Source organism: Brachyhypopomus gauderio, chromosome 17 (genome assembly GCF_052324685.1).
Source record: "Brachyhypopomus gauderio isolate BG-103 chromosome 17, BGAUD_0.2, whole genome shotgun sequence".
Taxonomy (NCBI): Eukaryota; Metazoa; Chordata; class Actinopteri; order Gymnotiformes; family Hypopomidae; genus Brachyhypopomus; species Brachyhypopomus gauderio.
Window position 1 is genome coordinate 3,561,865 of NC_135227.1, and position 22,657 is coordinate 3,584,521.

Here is a 22,657-nt window from a genome sequence, read left to right on the forward strand (position 1 = left end):
ACTCTCACACATTGAGCGTGAGACACACGCATTTGACCGTCTTCACACGCTCTCACGCCACACATCCGATTTCTCACGCTGAAAAAAATCTAGTTTTTTTTATCTCTGATCTACATCTATAATTTAATGAGTTACTAGTTCGCTAACCACTGGCGATCGATGGATTACAAAATAGTACTTAATTTGTGTCCATTTTACACTCCCCCCCTCAACAATTTACACTCGCCCCCCATCAACAATTTATAATATTTAAAATAAAAATGAAAATAAACATTTTGCTATTTGTATTGCAATTTATTTACAAAGAAATATTCTAATGTGGCCAAGCCTGTCCAGGAAAGACATGTGGAGTGCTTCGTGTCTCACTGTGTCTACTGTTGCTTATTTCCATATTTAACACACAAGCAAGGGAGTAAGAGGAGCCTGTAACAAAGCAGAACAAATGCAGTTTGTAAGGGAAGGTGAACACAGCACATCTTAATGGCCACCAACACAGCTGCTTTCAGAAATGATATTCATTTTTGCTCAAAGTCTCACTTCAGTCTTCAGATGAGTTTTCAAATGGAGAACTACTGCATGTAATAGTTTATGTCAAATCCTCACCTCCTCCACCACTTGGTCTTTTTTCTGTTTTTCATTCCCTCACAGTTCTTTTCCTCCTCTCTGACCCTCTGTTCGGTTTTATTCTTTCGTCTACCACCACTTACATCAGTGACAGGTCTCTGATGGATATAAAGACAAATTCAAACACTGTTGCTAATGTGATTTTTCACAACACGGTACATTCCATCCAAACAGTGGATGGCGCTCTTTCTCCCAGCCCCTTCCCACATACCTGAACCGAAGCATCTCTGCTGAGAAGATTCACTGGACACTTCATCTTCTCATCAGTGATGATGCTCTGGGAGTTAAATGTTGTGCAAGAAGGATGAACTCCATTCCTGAACGTGTGTTCACCCATCAAAGTGCTAAGTGGTCTACTGCTCTTGCCGTTAACATTATCCTGAGCGCTAGCTGCTCTAGAAGCTCCTCTGGAGACAGGCTTCAGTGGAGGAGCTGTCATGGTAGGACCAGCAGCATACACCACACCCTTCTCAATGATCGGTGAATGTTCAGACACCATCGTCTTGATCGTGGCCATGTTCCTGGATGTCTGGGTCTCCAATACCTCTTCTTTCATGTTGTTAGCTTCCTGGATGTTCTGTTCGTCCTCCAGATCAATCAGAGTCTAAGAAACAGAAACAGAAATGTTAACATGACTGCTAAAATGATTCGTCACTAAGATTATGAAATGAGCAGAAGAGCCGTATCCCCAACCCACAAACGTACCAGTACATCATCTCCTCCATTCAGGATGATCTTCTGAGCATTCCCACTCTGGCTGGTGATTGGTGGGAGAGTAAGGAAGGATCCAGAGGAAGGAGGGGCTGCTGGTGTGAGTCTTGGGCTGTTTGGCCTGACACTAGGGGTAGCTGCTCTCACGATTAATCTGGAGCTGCCTGCCCCTACCTGAGTGGAAGTCATACTGATTGTTGCCCTGGTGGTAGGTTGAGTTAACAAAGTGCAGGCAGAAACAGTGGTTTTGTTGATACAAGACCACTGTTCCTTCGTTCTTTCCACTGTGTCTTTCACTTCTGCCTGGGTCGCTCGTTTCCTTTCTCTCTCAGGCACAATGTCAGCAGTCTTCCCTCTCCTGAGCACATCACCCATGTCCTGAGCCTGCTCAGTTTTAATGGACACCATTTTTTCATCATTTTTGAGAGTGCCACAGACCTCAGGAATGCCCAAATCAGCAATGGGACAAAAAGCCAGTCTGGCCAGCATCAAACGTCTCCTGTCCCTGGCACTGTAGACCTTGGACTGGTTCCCCTGTTCAGCGTTCATCCTGTGTATCCTCTGAAGAACTTCTTTCTCTGTGGTCAGATCAGACCACAAGACTGCTCTCTCCACAGCTGGTGGTGCCTCTGTCCAAGAGGTCGGCTTGCTAGGTCCTCCCTTCGAGACCCAGCAGTACGCTGCCCTGCTCACTTTCTCCTTGTGAGGGGGGTCCTTGTGGACCATGGTAGAAGAGATGTCCATTTCTCCTTTTAGAGCAGATGGACGATTGGGCTCAGGACGTGCTTGCAAAGACCTTTTGCACCAACTCTCATCATCATCTAGCATCTGTCTGGCTGCAATTGCAATAACAATAATGTAAAGCATACCAAAGTTGCCACCTATTACTTCCATACAACACTAAAAACGACAAACCATTCCACGAGGACTCACCAGAATTCTTCTTCATGGCTTGGATGTAAAATGCGTTAACTATAAAACGTCCTTATTCTAATAATAATAATAATTTTTAAAAATGTTCGCTTGTTAAGGTAAAATATCGATTAAAAAGCAAATGGACTGAAAGTAAGTCCAAAACGTTTTAAATGCTGTTTTACTTTAAACGTTTAAAAAGAATACACTTCACAGTTATCAGTGATTTGGATTGTTTCTACTCTAGACTACCGTACAAAGATCCCACGAGCTCTGTGGAACTGTGGAACGCGTGACTTCATAATAACCAGTGACCATAATTACAAGGTACGTCATGCGCCGTGGCCTCAGGCTTAATCCCTGGAGGCAATTTTATGACTCCGGTATCAGCCACAACACTGGCTACTAATTTAACATGAACTAATTCCTTTATTACGATCCGTATGAATAGCATATGAATACAATAATCTGAAAAAAACACTTACTGTGGTGCCTGATGTCTCACGTAGAGCTACTTTGTACTAAATCAATAATTATATTCATCAGAGTAAATGTTGTATGGTTTCCTCTATTTAGTAATCCATTTTAATTATCTATTTACCTATATTTACCCGTGTGTTTATTGTCCATTTATTTATTTATTTATTTGGATCTCTCTATGGGTATTATGCTTCTTATCCTGTGTTTTACCCCTGGTTTTAACACTTCAAGCAATGATTTTATTTCTCTTACTCTATGTGGTATGAATAGTTAGGGCAGGAATGATCCCTCGTTTTTGTATGCCCCGCCCCCTGAAACACAGGTATTGGGACGGAGAATGCACAATGATCCCTCTCACTTTCTTAAAATGATCCCTCGAAATGCAACAGCTCGGTGGCAGAAATGAATTTTCCGTCTCTTAAAAGACTATGAAAAATCACTTGGAGTGGATGGGCTGGTGCTAGAAATGTTAAACTTGTTGAAAATACATGTATGCACTGAAAAGTTGTGTTGGAAACGTATGAACCCATCGTTGTGAAACAATAAAACACTGAAAACCAAAAAAGAAAAAAAAACAGTTTACGCCCCCTTTCATGTAGTGTACCGGGATACTGCTGTTCTGGAGGCGGCTCCACGCTGGGGCAAGAAGTGACCTAACACCAGCGTGGGGCCGGTGTTGTGGCAAAAAAACAACTTTACTGTAGAAAAATTTAAATATATAGGAAACAGGTTTAGGCAGTAAAGACGCTAGTGTATTAGTGCTACTGTGAGCTCACTGGTTGGTGAGCTGGTGCTGGAGATGCACCCAGATCATGTTAAGGTTTAAAACGATTAAAAGCTTTAAATATTTGTTACTGAAACACCTGATATTGTTCTATGTTGAGAAAATTGCTCAAACTAACCCATATGATTCTAAAAAGTGGGTATTCTCTTCTGTATTAGAGATTCTCTGATATTATTTTGTATACTATCTGTAATGTTGTTCAATAAAACTGTTCGGTTGTTCAATAAGATTTTTGTTTTTCAGGAAATCTGCATATCTTGAGCAGCTATTTGTTAATGGAAAAGCCCATTGTATGACACTCCTACACTACCTAATATTAAATAATACGAAAGTCAAAGTCAGATTCAGAAATGCAATATGCTGTTCTTCCTTTAGACTTACATTTGCACATTAGCAGGAAAACTGCAAGTGCATCTTTACAGTTTTTTTCTCACCCATCTTTATAACCTCAAGTATTTTTGCAGTATATTTCATTAAACAGGCCATTAAATTTACAAAACGGCAAGCAACCTCCTCACCACCCCAACAGGTACACCATCAATAATATCAAGGTTCTTTTTTTCAAACTTCTTAAATAAATGACAAAATACAATGTGTATCAAACATTTAATAAAACCATGGCATTGACACAGAGACCCTGTTTGTCAACACATGCTTGCAAAAACAATTCCATGTCATCTTGATATTCAAATTAGAACATGAATGGTTCCTTGGTCTCTGGATCATCTCCTTTCAGAAGGTCAATGAGGGAATCTTTGCGGTCTTCCTCAGTCTGTGTCAAATATCTTTGTCACATGCCCCCGTAACTGTGTCCAAATCTGCTTGATCCATTTCACAGTTGTGGAAAGGTCCCTTACAACTGCTGGCTCCTTCAACAGGAAAATAATCAGTACAGTCTTAGTGAAAATCAGAGTGTGTTGCCATTGTTACATTATGTGGAATTGCAATTCAGTTTAGACATTCTGTAGTGCACTGACCTGACCCACTTCTGAACGCTTGCGTTTTCTAAGTTTTGAGACCGGCACATGGTGGCCTTGCAGGACCGCATTGGATTCCTCTGTCCAATGGGCAAACATTTTGCCAAAGCTTGAAAATAGAAAAGTCCTGATATTGGTTACACTTCTAACATTAAGACATTTTTTCAAAGCAATCAAATCATACCTGTCAAGTTCAGAGTTTTCCATTAAAAGCAGGCACCACCATTTTCGCAGTGAGGGCAGGTCATTCTGTAAACATAGAGGACTCACTGGATGAGACGTAGACAGATATGACGCACTGACTGTAAGAGGCGCAGGATTAACTATGGTCAATGGTGGTGAAGATGTAGGTACAGACTGAAGTGGAGATGTAAATGAAGGCTGCACTAGAGTAGGTGCAGAAGGAAGGGTTGGCAAGGGCAGAGGGTCAGACAGAGAAGAGATCCTTGCTGGAGAAGATAAAGGTGGAAACTGGTCCCTCTCTGGAGGAGATGCAGGCATGGGCAGAAGTGATTCCTCTCAAAGAGGAGCATGCATGGAGAGAAATGAGATACCTGCTGGTTGCTTTGCTAGAAGAGGTGTTTGCATATATGAAACTGAGGTCACTGAAGGTAGTGCGTTCAAAGACACCTGACACAAACACAAGTGTTTTTCCATATCAATCCGGCGTATTACTGTCTTCTGGCAGAAAGGACAGTGAAAATGACCCTCTGTCCGGCATGATACTCTGCATTTTAACAGATGTTTGTCTGTAAGATAAAAAAGAAACATTTTAAAGCAGGATGGGAATAAAATTTAACATCTCTGAAAACCAGAAATAATTACAGTAAATGTGTTTTATGAAATATAATTCAGAAAATGGCTATGGAAAAAGGTCAGAGATTTTAGGGTTGTGATACATGAACATAAAATAATTTATCAAATTATTTATGAAATCTTAATCTTGAATAGTGTACATAAGCTAAGTGGCAAAAAGTGTTTTCAAATAGTATACAAATCCCTCCACCCTCCACGGTAGATTATCCAGTACACATTCCATTCAGTTATGGCATTATCTAAATACAGTGTCTATAGAAAATATTCACACCATATAGATATTTAGACACACTATACCCTGAAAATAAAAAAATAAATAATGTCTTACTTTTCCAGCTGTATTTACATATTATAACCATATTCAATATTTTTGTATCCTTCGTCTAACTTTCCACAACTCTATCACAGAACTCCTGAAAGCATCTTTCCAACCACGGTGCTACTAGTAGTGGAGTCAATTAGCCTGGTGTGTGATTTGGAATGTGATTGGTTGAACCTGAGAAAGTTTATAATGTTTACTCTAAGGGGCTGATTACTTATCTAAAAGGGGTATTTTACGAATTAAGTCATTTTTCAGATTATAATGTGTAAAACCATGTGGGAAGTTAGACATTTATTTACATTTTGGTGTAAGGTGGTAAAAGGCAAGGATTTCAGCAGGATGTGAATTCTTTCTATAAGCTCTGTATGCACATTTAAAAGAACATGGATGATGATTGAAAATAAAGATAAGCGTTGCATACCTTTGTATTTTATCCCATTCTTGATATGGGCATCCACATGTCTGTTGATCTTCCCTCTAAACCCAAATTAGTTGACTTTACTAGAAAATTGCGTGTAGTAAATCAATGTAGTAAATTAAATAATACTTATTGCAGTCACAGGTTCTATGAGTTTTAGAGATTCCTCTAACAAATGTGTAGTCTCTATTACTATAATTATATCATAATTCTCATATATTGGCTGATTATAGTGGGAAGCAGAGCTGGCTTTAATAATCACGATGAAACGAACTGAATCCCCAACAGGATTTTGGCATCTAGACAGTCTGAAGCAGTGGCGTGCACAGACATTTTGGGGGGCAAGTGCCCGGGGGGGGGGGGGTGGAGTGCACTTTTTAGCGCACGTGGAACACTTCATTATAAAAAAAATTACAAAATTACAAGCACATGTTGAATGAAATTTGACTTTTATTTGTCACATTCTCTAAACGTGAGTTTTCAATGGAGAAAAAGTCACGCATCCAACTGATTAATTAATAATTAATATCCAATATACAGTCATGTCCTTCAGGTAACTTCTGTTTACCCTACAATTACCTACAATTAAGACAGTAAAAGACCGTAAAGTAGGAGAAGGAGTTATAGGCTACTGAGTGTTGTCATTACATGAATGCAGATGGACATTTTTCACAGGTAATGGGGAACTTCCCGTTTCTTCTTTCACAAATGAATGTAATTTATGTTGCCTACCAAAACCTATACAACTGAAGACGTTCAGCTTAACACATAGATTTGCAAACTCTATACCTTAATTATTTGTATGTGGTCGTCCTCACGTTATCTATCATTGATTTGGGCTAGTGCGACTAGTTTATCAGGTGATCAGTCGGCTAAAAATGCTTAGTAGTTTAGTGCTGTATGAGACATTTTACAACACAAGAAAATGATTTCACGTTGGGTAGGGTGACCATATTTTTGTTTGGGAAAACCAGGACACTGTGTAAGTTGTCGAACGGGGGGGGGGGGTGTCGAACGTAAGTTGTCGAGCGGGAGGGGGGGGGGGTGGCGAACGTAAGTTGTTGGTTCTCCGCAGAGTATGACGAGGCTCAACTGATGAGGCTCAGGGATTCCGTGTCACACAGCGCCGTGCTCAGGGTCCTAGTGCCTGTAGGATTAATGGCCCGATTAACGTAATTTAAAAACCAGGACATTTCCACAGTTTTAAAAAATATCCCGGGACGCCCGGGACAGGACGTGAAATACGGACATGTCCCGGGAAATACGGACGTTTGGTCACCCTAACGTTGGGGTTAGAGGGCAAACGGTACGATTTTACTTGATGTGTATGTGACCTGGCTGGTGGGGTACGGGAGAATAAGTCTATCTGACCGTGCGTGCTGTGCTGAAGACGCTTCCTTCCACTCGCTGAACTGAACTGCTGCTGCAGCGCATCTGGTGTTAAAGGAAGAGAGAGGTCGGGTGTGTGCGAGGTGGTGGCGCATTTCAGGGCATTGTTTTTAATCGCTCAGGTTTTCAAAAGATCATTTCAAACCGACCTCAGTAAAATGATAATAATAAAAAAAAAACCCCGAAGTTTCAAAAGGGCACTTTCGTTGATAAAGAGCAGAGTTGGTGATGCTTTAGCACCACCTGATGTCTATGTGTGCACGCCACTGGTCTGAAGTCTGAATATTAAAACAATTAGCTTTGAATTAGCCAACGCATTTAGTTGAATTTAGTTTACCCCTGTATGTGCAATTTTATATAAATAAATAGGCCTACAATTGCTCTTTTCAACTTGATGATCATATAAAAATGTAAAAACAAAAGTTCTTTAGTAATAAACCAATATTTTTTCTAATGATTTTGACGGAGCTTCTTATGATCCACCTGTAGAGGGCGCAGTAGGAAAACTATTGACCGTAGTTTAATGAGTTAGAGAAACGTTTGTATACAGGAGTAGGTTAATAAAATAAGTTTCAAACCCACGTTTAACACGAATGCGTTTAGATGTACTCTACATAATCACAACTTATATTTTCATTACTTCAATTGAACACAAATAGTTTAATATTTTGTCTAAGTGATCATTTAATAAGAGGTTGACTGGTGTTTCTGGTTCGGTGAGAGGGCGTGTTCTTCTCTGACGTGGTTTCATTAGGGCTCGGACCGCTTGTTCACCACAAAAAAAGGAGAAAAGCCCATATCACTCATGTGCGAGAAGAAAGCGAGATACACATTCACTATACTCGTGGATAAAGCAACGTGGACGGATCTTTCCTTGGACGGGCCACCTATGCAGCGTGAACCCACATGTTGGTAGGTTCGGTATCCTCACAGAAGACAATGTTCAGCTTTTAAACATCTCTTCTGATTCTAGAAAGGAGCGAAGCCACGTTGTGTTCAGCGGGTCCAAAGTTTGTCTGAGAACGGTTCATATGGAGAGAACTTTGTAGATATTTCCCCTGTTACTCTGAAAGTGTCGAGCGGCTGAAATCCAGAATGCTGCAGGACAACTACACCTGTCGGACCAGGACGACGGTCGAACCGAACCAGAGTCCGTTCAGCAGCGCGATCATGTTCTCCACGGGGGTGCTGGGGAACCTCTTCGCTTTGTGTCTCCTGGAGGTCCGGCGCAGAAAAGAGAAAAACCGGCAGCGCCAGTCCCTGTTTCACGTGCTAGTGACCACGCTGGTTCTGATGGACCTAACGGGCACTTGTCTACTAAGCCCCTTCGTGCAGGCTGCCCACGCACGCAACACCACGCTGACGGGCATGGGCGAGAACGTGTGCAGTTACTTTGGGTTCACCATGACTTGGTTCACTTTGACCACCCTGTCGATCCTGCTTGCGATGGCCCTGGAGAGGTGCATCTCCATCGGGTACCCGTACCTGTACGGACGGCATGTCACCAAGCGCTGCGGATACATCACCATCCCGTCCATCTATTTACTCTGCACTGCTTTCTGTGCGATGCCCTTCGCAGGATTCGGGCATTACGTGCAATATTGTCCCGGGACGTGGTGCTTCATTGACATGAACCCAGCAGAACCGAAATATAGGATTTTTGCCAATATATATGCAACGGTGATGCTTTTCATACAGTTCTTCATAGTCGCATGCAACTGCTTTGTAGGTTATCACTTGGTTTTAATGTACAAGAGACGCAAAACAAATAGAGGATCCGTGATAACGCGATCCTCCAAGAAGGAGCGAAGACACTTTTCGTTGGCAGAAGAAGTGGAGTATCTGATCCTCTTGGTCATCATGACAGCCGTGTTTATGATTTGCTCCATGCCTTTAATGGTAAGATAACGCGCTTTAATTATTTATAATGTCCAACCGAAACTTCTCTTCATTTATCCATCACTGTGATGCCATTTGCTGACAGTCCAATAAGACAGAATGCTCTTTCAGCACAAAGGTCACACAATGGCAGTTTTCCTTTTGCAGTATGTCAGCAATACTGAGCTTTCGAAACATGAAAATATGAAAATGTGTCGCACTCAGTATCTGAGAACAAATGTGTGGGGGAGTGATTTGAAGCCTTCCAAAAAGTCTTTTCCCACACAGAGAGTAAACAATGCTTTATGTGCTTTCTCGTGGTGTCTGGGCTTTAATGGTGCAGCACTACAATTTTGAATCTCTGCAGGAAACAGGATGTTTTGGACAGAGGTCCTTCATCACTTTGAGAGCTAATGAAGGATCTGTGTCTGAAAGGTCTTGCTTGTTTCTCTGGAAACCTTGTGTATATGTGTTTGTGTGTGTGTGTGAGACTTTATTCACTTCCTACCTGCACGCAAACATTTCAACCTGAAATCAGACATCTCAGGAGCTGCTTGTGATTGTGTTGTGAACACTGAAACACGTCAGTTTAATTCTTACTTTGTATACAAAGAAAGGAACATGAAGCCAGCGCAGGGCCAGAGTGGGCCCCTTTTTCAGCCTGGGAGTTTCATGCCCAAATCCGGCCCAAAATTATTTTTCCCAATCGGCTCAAACTAGAGATTGACATGAGCCGGCCCATCGGGAATCCTCCCGATTAGCCACTCCGGCTCTGAGTCAGTGTGTGGCCTCCACTTGTACTGATTATATCAGGCAGGGAGCCTCAACCAAGAATAAGTAATGACTAAGTCATCCGAGTGTGAGACAGTGGCTGACAGGAAGCATAAACTCATAAGAGAGGGAAAGGAAGTCGAACCTCAATGAGACGTTACTACAGCAAAGATGATGAACGCCAACTTGCCCTGACCTCAGAATTGATCAGATCTCAGTTGAAAGGACAGTGTTAGATTTTGCGTACAAAGATGGCACATCTTAGAGGAGCTTACCTGAGCATCACTGAACACACAGCAGTTTCACACAATTCACTAATGTTCGTGAAAAGATTTAGTAATAATCATCTTGAGTGAGTAAAAAGTAAAGACACTTGTAGACTTTTTAAATGGAACTGACTAAATTATTATATTCCCACTATTCACAAAGGCACAGTAAGGTTTTTTTTCTCTGTGAAATGAAAGAATACTTGATTATTCATTCAGTTGGATGTAGGCTGGATGTTGGAAGTAGGCCGTCACTTGAGGTTTCAATTCAGTGAAAGGCAATCAAATAAGCTAACAAATCTTTCACAAGAAAGAGAGAAAAAGTCATATTGCTCATTTGGGGAAATTTTCTGGAGTTTCAGAATGAAAGGTGTTTCTCCTTCAATTTCCCCTTCAATCCCTCCAACCTCCTCAACATCTCATTCAGCATTAGAGAAGAGTTGAGCCATAAAATGAAATTATTTGTTGTTTTTGTTTTCCACAGACAAATAACAAAGCAACAAAGCACCTGAATGTTTGTGTGACTGGCAGCATAGTTTCAAGTGTGAAAAATATTTTACAGCTTGTTAACGGTGATGGTAAACACTGACTGTTCAGATAGTGTGTTGTTACCACTAAACAGCTGCTGTTGGCACAGTCGTGACAGTACAGCGCCATTGTCACTTCTAACATTTGGTAACGCCCATTTACTCAAAGTCCTGTGGGAGATTTAAAAATAAAGTATAACTTTGTTACTGATATTTAAAAGTAAATTGTCTCTACAAGATTCATACACTCGGACAACATTAACAAATACTAGCTATCTTCCAGCATATAGAGACACATAGCAGCTTTCAAGGTTTTAGTCACTCGCACATAAAGTTAATGGTTCAGCTAGAGGAGTTCTGGGGGAGCTATTAGCATATGCGCATATAATAAAATAACTTTTCACTACTAAAAATATGTCATTAAAAACAATAATAAATTAACAATTAAAATTCTAGTCTGCTGTTTGCATGTGAAACCCACAGCAACTCTTGTATGCCACCAATTAGATTTTCCTAAATTTCATTCCTGCGTAATAGAGAGTTATGAAGTTACACTGTTTTAATATTTATTTGTTTTGTTGGCATCCATCTCTGTAAACCTTTTCAAGAGATAGATAACTGAGACAAGCCGGAAACGACCAGGATGTTTGCCTTTGGTGGTGGAAAGTCCGTCCAGAACATAGTGTCTTGTTGTGGTTGAAAGGCAGCTAATCCCACCTTCTAATCTGTGCTAATAATCTGCTAATCTCTTCTTCATCTCCCGTTAGATCCGTGTGTACATTAACTCCACTCAGTCTTCAGGCAACAGCAACACTGACAAAAAAGACCTCACCGTCCTGCGTTTCATCTCCTCCAACTCCATCATCGACCCCTGGGTGTTCATCATCCTCAGTCCGTCCGTGCTGCGCTTCCTCTGGGGGGCGCTGTGCAAAGCCAGCAGAACGCGCTCCATCTACACGACCAAGAACTCTGAGGGGCCCCCGGAGCAGGGCCCAGGCAACACCTTCTCCACGGAGATCACCCACCTCAGCAGGCCTGTCCAGATGCTGTGACCTGCTAGTCATTCTGGAGCCTGTCCGGTCGGAGGTCATGAATGCGGTCTGAACCTGCCCCCAGTTCATGGGGTTCCAGCTAGAATGGCTGTCATGTGTTCTGTCATGCTCCCAAATGCTCAGCGTTAGGAGGGGGGTTCACAGTGTTCGTTTTGTTGCTTTTTTTTAAAGGCTAATTTAGAAACCTCAAGAGACAGATCATTTCGACTCTCGGAGAGATATGAACCCTGGCTGTGTTAGACTTCTGAGGTAAAGTTGGAGGGAAAAAGCAGCACTTTATTACACAGAGATAAAAGGTGTCGTAGATGCATGTGTAGTGTCACGATGGAGTCATTTGTGGAAGATTTCGTGATCATGCGCTTGGGTGTCATCATTCTGGCCATTAGTTGAGGGCAAACATTCTGGATGAACAAAGTGCTGTCTGTGAAGGTCGGCTGGGGACAAGCGATCCCATGTTGCCCGTTTTGAGCACATTAATGGCGAGACCAGCCTTCCAGACCAGTGGATTAATGTGATGTTCCTGCAGACTAATGCTGAGGTCCGGTGACGCACACAGACCTAGCATTTCAAGAGTTCAGAAACGCCCCGTGAGATGGTTAAATGAAAACCACATCGGTGAGACAGTAACCTGTAGGTTAAGTATGAAGTATTTTTTTTCAGGCTTAACAATAAATCGGCATAGCAGCGAGGCAAAGACTTTATGCAAAGTGTGAATTTGTTTGTTGGTCTCGATCAAGCATTCAAATGTCTTTGATGTACAGTGGGATTCCAGTTTCTTCAAATTCAGATCATATGCGTACTGAGATTCGTAGCTGTGTGAACGCTATTGTGTCTGCATCAGCAGAAATGCAGGTATGAATGTGGTTTTGTAGCCCAGTGCATATTTCTGAGACTGATATTTGGGGTCAGCATGAACATGCAAATTCCAGTTGCAGCTTCTTTATGCAAATTCCACTTGCAGTCCTGTGAAACAATGTCAAGCATGTATTTGTGACTGTGCTTTATGTGCAATGTGTGAGATATTACACAGCTTGTTAGGCTGTTCTTTGTGGTCCAGAGAGAGTTTGATGGAAGCCAGATTTCTCCTTCATTAAAAAGTAAACAACACAAAAACATCCCTAAGTCTCACCAAAAACAGTCAAGTGACTGCAAAATTTTCACATCCCTGAACATTTTGGTTTACACACTTCTCATTGGATAAGAGGTCTTTTAATATGCATGATGCTTATTATTATGCATTTTTATTGAGCACTGCGACTTTCTGATCCATACTGCAGAAAGAACTTTGAATTTACACTCAATCATGCGCACACATACAAAACACAACAGCAGCTTATTCACACGGATGGATGTGATTAGGTCGGAATCACTTAGTGGGAACCACGAAGACCAGTTGAAGAGCTGTTAATATTGGAGCTTACGAGCATGTGACTTGGTTCACGTGATCAGCGGAGGGAGGAAACGTCACATTCCTGTGTGTGTGGGAGAGAACCCTGCGTGCCCTCAGGTCAAAACAACCACCGTTCCCATGGTAACATCATGCCAAGATCCCGCGGGTCCCCAACGCTGCGGAGTTCCGTTTGCGCTGCATTAATAAACCTCCTGGCTCTTCTAAACCTGACTGGTGAGGTGAACCAGGGCTGTTTCATCAGGGTATCCAGCTTTACACCCAGGGGTTAGGGGTGTGTACATGAAGGACATCATACACAATTATCTTGAACATCCAGAGATCTCCTTGGTGGGGTTAAAGGGGTGCGAACCTCTTTGTCTTTCTAAAAATCTTTGGACTGAGAAGTATAAGAAGGAATCTCAGGAAAAAATACGAAGATGACAACCAAGCCCAGTCTTCCTCGCACTGCTGAATGTGTTAAGTACATGTTAGTCACGCACCACACCGTAGTCCCAATGACCTGAATGTTTCTCTCAGCAGATGGACCTGAACGTCTGTGACGTCACCCAACGCTGTAAAGGTCTCGCTCCTCTTACGCAGATCTGTGTCTCCAGCTCTTTCTCGCCAGCCTCCTCTATGGAGAACAGCGCTAAGGCAGCGTTATCAAACCAGGCGTTGGGGCTTTCGTTATAGACAAATGAGACTCGTTACATTGGCTGGGGAATTGGGATACTAATATCAACCCCTAAAATGTTATGTTTTGTCTTGTCTTTTAAAATATCGCCTCAAGTCATGGGGATGACGAGGACGAATGAGATCTTAATGCGGCCGTTTGGGGGCTCCACACTATGCCAGTTTGTCTTGCTGTACCATTCAGACATTCTCCATGCTCTTTAATATTCTTGCATAATACCAACTACGTAATTTGTTTAATATGACAAAGGTCCAGGGTACAAATTGTAATCGGAATAGATTGTGTAATGAGATCCGATGTAATTTAATCAGTATCTGTCTTCTGTCAGCTTTAGTGTGTGTGTGTGGCATTAATTCCTGTGGTCATTGATGGAAGAAATTGTCAGCTATGCTACTGAGTGTAATGCCTGCCAGTGAGTATTTGTGGTCATACTGGATGGTTGCAATAAACTTGTTTATTGTATTCTTGTATATGTGCATTCATCTTTGGTACTAATTAAAATACACAACAAGCAATGGTGATTTCTAGTAATCAATGATAATGAATAAAGGCCAATGTTATGTATGTACATTAGATAGGACTGTTGAATCTCACAAACCAATTACACATCATCAGAATCATTAGCTCTGCCTGCGATCGTGCAGTTCTGTGTCACTGCTGCCTAATTCACACCGAGGGAATCATGAGTTTTCCAGACTGGTGGGCTTAATACATTAGCCTGTGATCCCTCTCTGACACACAGTCACAGCAGAGCAGGAAACAGCCTCCAGTCTCCTGGGAGATGGTGCCACACGGGGGAGTGGCAGCATATTCTAACCTCACATTCATGGCACGACAGGCTGTATTAACACACACACACACACACACACACACACACACACACACACCACTGCATGGACGAACATACCCACGAATAGACAGATGGTTAGACACGCACGCACACACACTAACTCACAGTTTGTTCCTCTCTCAGTCTCTTAACCGATGTCTGTTGGCCTTCCCTTTCACACTGTCCAAACAGACTACAGAAGGCTAATAATCCAGTCATATATGTTTACTAAGCAATAAACCATTTACTGAAAAACAAACTTGAGAGTTCCCTGAACTGGCTATAAAGCTTTCAGACGTTACTCTTAAGACTCTCAAACTCTGCAGAGACACGTCTCAATTAATCTCATCACACAAATTCAAGACAATTTTACAACTGGAACTGCAGTGGCCTGAGACTATTCACCCCCTACAATTTTCACCCTGTGTTACAACTTGGAATAAAAAATTAACTTGGTTGTTTACCATTCAACCGACACATTTCTCAACCATTTGAAAGCGAAAAATATTTATTCTAACACAAAGGTTAATTAAACATCAGTTTATTGCATAATTATTCTCTAGCCTGGAATCAATACTCAGTTGCACCACATTATGCTGCAGTTACAGCTGCAAGTCTTGTAAGATACATTTCAATTAGCTTTGCACATATGTGTCCAGACATTTTTGCCAATCTTTTGTTGTCATTTGGTGACTCTGTCCATTGGTGTCACGATTGCCCCTCCCCTGGGGCAGCGTTCTTCACTATTGCTCTTTGCCATTGGCTCCTTTGTTTTGGTTTTGTTCTTGTTTCTGCCCCTTGTTTCTGTTTTGGTTTTCGCTGCACTTGATGTCTGTCAGCTGTTTTATCACGATCTCAGTGGTATACAGTCTCATTTCTTAGTTTTGATCCATTATGGTAGCTGTTCTTGTTTTGGTTTTCCTCTTTTCATTCACTTGTTCCTTGTTTGTGACATTGTTAGTCTTGTAGTGTTATTGTTACCATGTGTTTTAGAGCACTGGTCAATATTCTAGCCACAGTAATTTTTCTTTTTGTTGTCATGTATTCCGCATCTGTTCATCCTGGTTACCTGACTCATAACGACCCAAAAGTCGCTTTTCTCGGCATTTGCATCTGCCACTTAATCACTCTGCATTACAGTTAATTTCAATTTCAGGTTGTAAATACAACCAGATGTGAAAACGTTCAAGAGGAAAGAGGGCGAAATACTCATGCAGTCACTGTAGTCATAATTTGCAGCGTGGCGGGTGGGATTCCCGGGTCTCTCTCTGCCCGCCTCTGGGGGAATGTTGTCGCAGCTACCCACCCTGGCTGGTAAGTACATTCCATACATCTATCCTATGTTGCACTTTTAGGTTGCACATAAACACACACTCACACACATCCATACATCGCACTCATCTGTACTATATGTATTTGGTTTACTTTCTGTTCTTCTTTGCAGTGGTCATTTGAGCTGGTTGCGTGTTTGATTTTATTATTATTATTATATATTTTTTTCTTCTTCTTCTTCTTTTCTTTTTCTTCTTCTTTCTTTTCCTGCCTCTTTGTCTTTTCCCTTTTTATTATTTCTCTCCCCCACTTTTCTTGGTCCACCTAACCCCAATAATTATTACTTTGCATATTGTTATCACTATATATTGTTATCACTATACTATATATTATACAGAATTGTTATAATTGCCATTTAAATCTGTACATAAAAACAAAGTTGTCCTCCAAAGATGGGGGGGTGGAGGTGGGCCAAAAAAAATAAATAAAAAAAATAATAATTTGCTCATTAAAACATCCTACTTTCATCACTGTAATTTGTAAGATTTATCTTATGGTTCTCCTGACAGTCCCTCTGGAAAATCTCAGTATGGTTTTTACCTTCACACAAGAACTAGAGATGAAATTGTGCATAGATTGAAACTTTACATGATATTATAATATTGCACAATATTAATTAATGTTGCATAATTGCATAATATCTAGATATTAGCAAATGGCTTTTGTCAGTCTTTTATAGCCTTGAATAGGAAAGGTTAGATGATCTCACCATTTGAGATCATCGTGAATGGTGAGAAGAGGAAGATGTTTCAGAGTGGCCATATTCTTCACCCCATACAGTGATCACCTCATCTTCTTTAATACATCAGGCAGAATTGCGTTTATGTGGTGTTAGATCAAGCCACTGCATTATTTGGGAACTAACTGAAACATGCTGAGATTTTTGACTACGTGTGAATAGATTGTGTGAATTCATGTGTTTTTGAAAGACTAACATGTTGTCACGTGCGGCTACGCCCCCTCTCCTAGCTGTCACTCTGGGTTCCCTCGTGTCTGTGTTCTTGCCCGTTTGTCCCGCCCTGCTCGTTAGTTTATGAATCCCTCGTTTGTTACCACGCCCCTGTGTCATTGTCATCACCTGTCCCTAGTTTAGTTCTGTGTATAAAAGCCCCTGAGTCTCCCTTGTCCTTTGTCCGGTATTTTGAATTTATGTGTGATCGTGTCTATCCCACCGCTGTTCTCTGTGCCTGACCGTTTTCGTGTTTCTCCTGTTTCCCGTGCCCCCTGTCTTGTGATGCCTGTCTTTGCCTGTTTTACGGACTGCCCTCCTGTTATCGACCCTGCCTGGCTATCCGACGACGAGTATGGTATTCCCTTTAATAAATCTCGCTCTTCTCAGCGATTGTGTCCGTCTCCTCGCTCCGTGGCGCAAGCTACGTTACATAATACCGGACCTATCAAGGACACAGCGAGAGAGCGAGACTCTGGTGAGTTCAAACACTGTGAATGGATGTCGGCTGGTTTAATCCGGTTCGACTCTCCGGTATTTCAGTGCGAACAAACTAGAGACAGGAATACCCCTGGCGCTGCGGGTACAAGGAAGTCTCGTCGCCGACCAAAGAAAGCGCAGTCTCTTTCTACTGGCTTTCGCGACGAGACTCCATCTGAGCGCTGTGTGTCTGCCCGGTTTTGCGAACACGACAGGGAAAAACCTCCTGTCGTGCGAGCAGCGGGCAGACGGTCTGAGCGCACAGACAAGTTTTCGCTTAACCCTCGGTTGACTCTCTCTGACCACCGTGAGCTCCCGGCGCCTCAAGGGAGGCGGAGCCGCAGCAGAGAGAGCAACCGAGGAGCTTGTGTGTCTGTGTGTTCTGCCAGGCTCACCCAGGACCCTGAGGAGGAGGACCCACCGCCTCTGATCCTGCCGGCTACTCCACATGACAACCCCAAGTATTTTTTGGGGGGGAGTACGAGCCACGTCAGTATGGCGGTCCCGCCCCCCGATGACGTCAGTGTGGCGGTCCCGCCCCCCGATGACGTCAGTATGGCGGTCCCGCCCCCCCGATGACGTGAGTATGGCGGTCACGCCCCCCGATGACGTCAGCCCGGTGGTTCCGCCCCCTGAGGACGTCAGCCCGGTGGTTCCGCCCCCTGAGGACGTCAGCCCGGTGGTTCCGCCCCCTGAGGACGTCAGCCCGGTGGTTCCGCCCCCTGAGGACGTCAGCCCGGTGGTTCCGCCCCCTGAGGACGTCAGCCCGGTGGTTCCGCCCCCTGAGGACGTCAGTATGGCGGTCACACCCCCTGAGGACGTCAGCCCGGTGGTTCCGCCCCCTGAGGACGTCAGCCCGGTGGTTCCGCCCCCTGAGGACGTCAGCCCGGTGGTTCCGCCCCCTGAGGACGTCAGCCCGGTGGTTCCGCCCCCTGAGGACGTCAGCCCGGTGGTTCCGCCCCCTGAGGACGTCAGCCCGGTGGTTCCGCCCCCTGAGGACGTCAGCCCGGTGGTTCCGCCCCCTGAGGACGTCAGCCCGTTGGTTCCGCCCCCTGAGGACGTCAGCCCGTTGGTTCCGCCCCCTGAGGACGTCAGCCCGTTGGTTCCGCCCCCTGAGGACGTCAGCCCGTTGGTTCCGCCCCCTGAGGACGTCAGCCCGTTGGTTCCGCCCCCTGAGGACGTCAGCCCGTTGGTTCCGCCCCCTGAGGACGTCAGCCCGTTGGTTCCGCCCCCTGAGGACGTCAGCCCGGTGGTTCCGCCCCCTGAGGACGTCAGCCCGGTGGTTCCGCCCCCTGAGGACGTCAGCCCGGTGGTTCCGCCCCCCGAGGGTGTCTCATCCACGCCGGTTCCTGTCCCCGCGACCCTGGAGAGGTCGTCCACGCCAGTTCCTGTCCCCGCTGCCCGTCAGCAGTCCACGCCGGTTCCTGTCCCCGCGACCCTGGAGAGGTCGTCCACGCCGGTTCCTGTCCCCGCGACCCTGGAGAGGTCGTCCACGCCGGCTCCCGTTCCCGCTGCCCGCCAGCGGACCCTGCCTGTCCCCGCTGCCCGCCAGCGGACCCTGCCTGTCCCCGCTGCCCGCCAGCGGACCCTGCCTGTCCCCGCTGCCCGCCAGCGGACCCTGCCTGTCCCCGCTGCCTGTCTGCCGGCTCCAGTTCCCGCTGCCTGTCTGCCGGCTCCTGTTCCCGCTGCCTGCCGCCCGGCCGCACCTGTCGCCCCAGAGACTGTGCTGCCCCCTGTTGGGCATGGACTTGGTGTTCCCCCTGCTCCGCCCTTTGCCTCCTATGTTCCGTTGCCCGTGTTCCCCTTGCTCCCTGGTCCCATCCCTGGTTTTGTTTTGGTCCCTGTCCCCGTGGTTGTGTCTGTCAAGGTCTGTGTTCCTGTTCCCGTGTCTGTTTCCTGTGGTGTCGTCTCTGTCCCTGTCCCCATGTCTGTTCCCCGAGTTGTCACCCACCTTGTGCCTGTGCCTGTCTCCGTTGTTCATGGTGTCTTTGCCTCTGTGTTTGCCTCCGCCTTGTCCCCTGGCCCCACTCCCGTGTCTGTCCCCGGTCCTGTACTGTCCGGCCCTGCTCCTTGCCCTGTCCGGTCTCCATGTGCCCCGTGTGCCGCCATGCCCCGGCCCGGCTCCTGGCCCGTCTCTGGTCCCCCTGTCCCTGCCGTGCCCCGGTCTCCGTGCCCTGCTTTCCCCTGGTCTGTTCCTCCGGTCCGTCCCGTGTCTGCTGTCCCTGTCCCTCGCCGTGTTCCGTGGTTCCCTGTCTTGTCTTAGTCTGGTTCCCTGTCCTGTCTGCCCTTGCGTGCCCCGGAGTGGCACGCTTTGAGGGGGGGTTCTGTCACGTGCGGCTACGCCCCCTCTCCTAGCTGTCACTCTGGGTTCCCTCGTGTCTGTGTTCTTGCCCGTTTGTCCCGCCCTGCTCGTTAGTTTATGAATCCCTCGTTTGTTACCACGCCCCTGTGTCATTGTCATCACCTGTCCCTAGTTTAGTTCTGTGTATAAAAGCCCCTGAGTCTCCCTTGTCCTTTGTCCGGTATTTTGAATTTATGTGTGATCGTGTCTATCCCACCGCTGTTCTCTGTGCCTGACCGTTTTCGTGTTTCTCCTGTTTCCCGTGCCCCCTGTCTTGTGATGCCTGTCTTTGCCTGTTTTACGGACTGCCCTCCTGTTATCGACCCTGCCTGGCTATCCGACGACGAGTATGGTATTCCCTTTAATAAATCTCGCTCTTCTCAGCGATTGTGTCCGTCTCCTCGCTCCGTGGCGCAAGCTACGTTACACATGTATTTTTAACGTTTCTAAATGTAAGTATTTACACTGGTGTTATCTGAAAGATTGGTTGAGACCTATTTTAGCAGTAGTCTAATGAATAACTTAACTGGGATCATGGTTCTCAGACTTATGCATTGTTCTTAGCAATGGACTGCATAGTGTTAGTGCTTTGTGTAATATGTTGAAGTTGTTGAGAGTGAACTTGAACCTCATTCCACAGAAGTTGTTGGAGAGCGTCTGTCACCAAAGGTCATTATTTGTCACTCCGTTTGGATGCATGTTTCTCTATTCAAACAGGAAATGGATCTCACTAGAGAATAAGTGCATTCCTGAAGCCAGACAAAATCAGATATCTGAGTTTTGAGTCTCTCTCTCTATTATATATTTCTACTATGGAATATGTATGATCAAAACAGTACATCAAAAATTGGTGGAAAAATAAATCAGCATGAGATTCCAAAGAAATTAACACTTTGAATATAAAGTCTAATCAGCTAAGCTTGCAAGTTACCTTTTTATATTCAAATCCAAGAATACAGAAGTAATCACTCTTTGCAATTTTGTAGATAAGGCAACATTTACTTTTCCAAATATCTTATTTTCCAACAGACTTTGATCTCATGTTCTGATGTTGATGTTTGTCCTTGTTCACCACACACCACTTACACGCAGGTAGAAGTGAGAGCTCAGGGCTCCATGACCAGTTTAAAGGTCAGTAAAGGTCACTGTGTGTGTGCACAGCATCTCAGGACAGGAATAAAACAATCCACCCTCAACCCTCAGCACTTTCATAACAACCTCAATCTTACACAATCTTTTCCATGGTTTGGAAATTGTACTACAGGCCATAATAACACACCTGATCACCGAGCAAAATGTTTGAAAGTCAAATACAGCTTGGTTGCCATATGCACCCTACTCTGACATTTATTTACAACTGTGTAATTAGATCAAAGGTGAAGATGCAGCCAGGAAAGACCTTGCAAAACTGGCCTCTGTACACACTAGCGCCTTTGGCTGAAGAAACACTACTGTCGGGCCAGGCTTTGAATGAAACTATGCAGTGGAGTATAGCCGGATATTCTAGATGATTTCCACAGAAGCCCATCGTGTTTGGTTAGTATAAGAGCAGAAGAAAACAAACGCAACTTAAAAATAGCACTTGGGTCTCATTTTTATCTGGATGTGGTCAGTGTACTCCAAGTCAACTGTCTTCTCACATGATAAGCTTTAGAAGTCAGGATGACACTCTTTCATAACTCCTAGTTGAACTGACAGGGTGTGCGAGGACAGGAGACAGTCTCTAGTGAGAAAACAGCTCAAGTGGATGTACTCTAAGTTCAAAAGAATTAGACACGTTTGGTCACTAGCGGCCAACCTCCAGTGAAGAGGACGTCACCCATCACCCAGTGTTCCAGCCTGTGGCTGGAGGTCAGACGTCTGTTTGTGAGCTGGAGGACCTCTAGCCTTGAACCTGAGACGGACGTGCTGTCTCCTGCAAAGGACAGAGACAAGTTCTCTCCCTCTGCATGGTCTTATTGCTCCATTCTAGGTTTTCGTTTGTGATCAGTTGGTAATCAGTGGTAAACACTTCTGGACGACCTTGCCAGAGTGACCAGAGTTCGGATAACAGCCTCCATGTTTGCAGAACATGAGGTGCTTATATTTTGGGAATTGCAAGGCTCAGGAAACGTTTGAGTATTCACACACTGATAAAAGGTTGCAGTTGGCAAACATTTAGTTTTAGTGCTTCCCAAATGCTCAGTGGTATTTATTGGTACTTGTGTTTCGTCATAGTAGATGACATGAATGACAGTGTTAAATACAAAGATAAACCTGTAGTTGATGCCACGGGTATCCCACTCAGCTTAGTTTATGAATCTGCCTAGGCTAATGGGGACCAGATAGCTCATGCAGCTAAGAAACATATGGACCCTCAGCTAGACTGCACTACACATATACAGACCCTACATGGTCCAAACACAGATTGATGCACACCCTCTGGACATGTGACAGGTGAAAGATGTGGGATTCAAGGTTCTCTACCTCCCCAGAGAGCAATGCCATAGATCAAACACAGTCCTGGGTGGGCACCGCTGGTTTATCCACCATCTGATTTATCCACCATCTGATTTATCCACCATCTGATTTATGCACCATCTGATTTATGGAGCTGTGTGTGTAGAAGGCCGACTGGAACAACTGCATACTTATCCCAAGTTTTCACTGCACTCCTGCGGTTTTCAGCAGACACATTAGAGGCGTTCCTGCCCTTCAGGTTCATGCACAGACTTG

The 22,657-nt window shown here is 44.5% G+C and overlaps 2 protein-coding genes and 1 long non-coding RNA gene across 5 annotated transcripts; 2 read left to right on the forward strand and 1 right to left on the reverse strand.

The window, feature by feature from the left end:
- Nucleotides 1-307: 307 nt before the first annotated feature.
- Nucleotides 308-2,536, reverse strand: LOC143480881 (uncharacterized). 3 transcript variants are annotated; one of them, XM_076978744.1, is made up of 5 exons: nucleotides 2,269-2,536; nucleotides 1,330-2,171; nucleotides 836-1,228; nucleotides 604-722; nucleotides 308-423 (listed from the first exon to the last, which is right to left on the reverse strand). In XM_076978744.1, exons 1-5 carry the CDS (start codon nucleotides 2,282-2,284, stop codon nucleotides 372-374), a joined length of 1,422 nt encoding a protein of 473 aa, XP_076834859.1. In that variant the 5' UTR covers nucleotides 2,285-2,536; the 3' UTR covers nucleotides 308-371. The 3 variants fall into 3 exon arrangements, with proteins under 3 accessions (XP_076834859.1, XP_076834860.1, XP_076834858.1); XM_076978745.1 differs by having other exon boundaries at nucleotides 1,330-2,167; nucleotides 2,269-2,534; XM_076978743.1 differs by lacking the exon at nucleotides 2,269-2,536 and having other exon boundaries at nucleotides 1,330-2,232.
- A 5,631-nt stretch (nucleotides 2,537-8,167) lies between these two features.
- Nucleotides 8,168-14,526, forward strand: LOC143480777 (prostaglandin E2 receptor EP2 subtype-like). Its single transcript, XM_076978608.1, has 2 exons — nucleotides 8,168-9,332; nucleotides 11,643-14,526. Exons 1-2 carry the CDS (start codon nucleotides 8,529-8,531, stop codon nucleotides 11,925-11,927), a joined length of 1,089 nt encoding a protein of 362 aa, XP_076834723.1. The 5' UTR covers nucleotides 8,168-8,528; the 3' UTR covers nucleotides 11,928-14,526.
- Nucleotides 14,527-15,555: 1,029 nt separating this feature from the next.
- On the forward strand, nucleotides 15,556-17,510 carry LOC143480210 (uncharacterized). Its single transcript, XR_013121808.1, has 2 exons — nucleotides 15,556-16,154; nucleotides 16,285-17,510. It is a non-coding gene; the product is annotated as an uncharacterized LOC143480210 (long non-coding RNA).
- Nucleotides 17,511-22,657: the final 5,147 nt, after the last annotated feature.

Excerpts from the sequence above, each read along its gene's own strand:
- LOC143480881 (XM_076978743.1), bottom strand. The coding sequence starts at position 2,229 with ATGGAAGTAATAGGTGGCAACTTTGGTATGCTTTACATTATTGTTATT. Across the intron at positions 1,229-1,329 it reads ATGGAGGAGATGATGTACTG|ACTCTGATTGATCTGGAGGA; the intron begins GTACGTTTGTGG and ends TCTGTTTCTTAG. Across the intron at positions 424-603 it reads AAGACCAAGTGGTGGAGGAG|GCTCCTCTTACTCCCTTGCT; the intron begins GTGAGGATTTGA and ends GCTTTGTTACAG.
- LOC143480777 (XM_076978608.1), top strand. The coding sequence starts at position 8,529 with ATGCTGCAGGACAACTACACCTGTCGGACCAGGACGACGGTCGAACCG. Across the intron at positions 9,333-11,642 it reads TTTGCTCCATGCCTTTAATG|ATCCGTGTGTACATTAACTC; the intron begins GTAAGATAACGC and ends ATCTCCCGTTAG.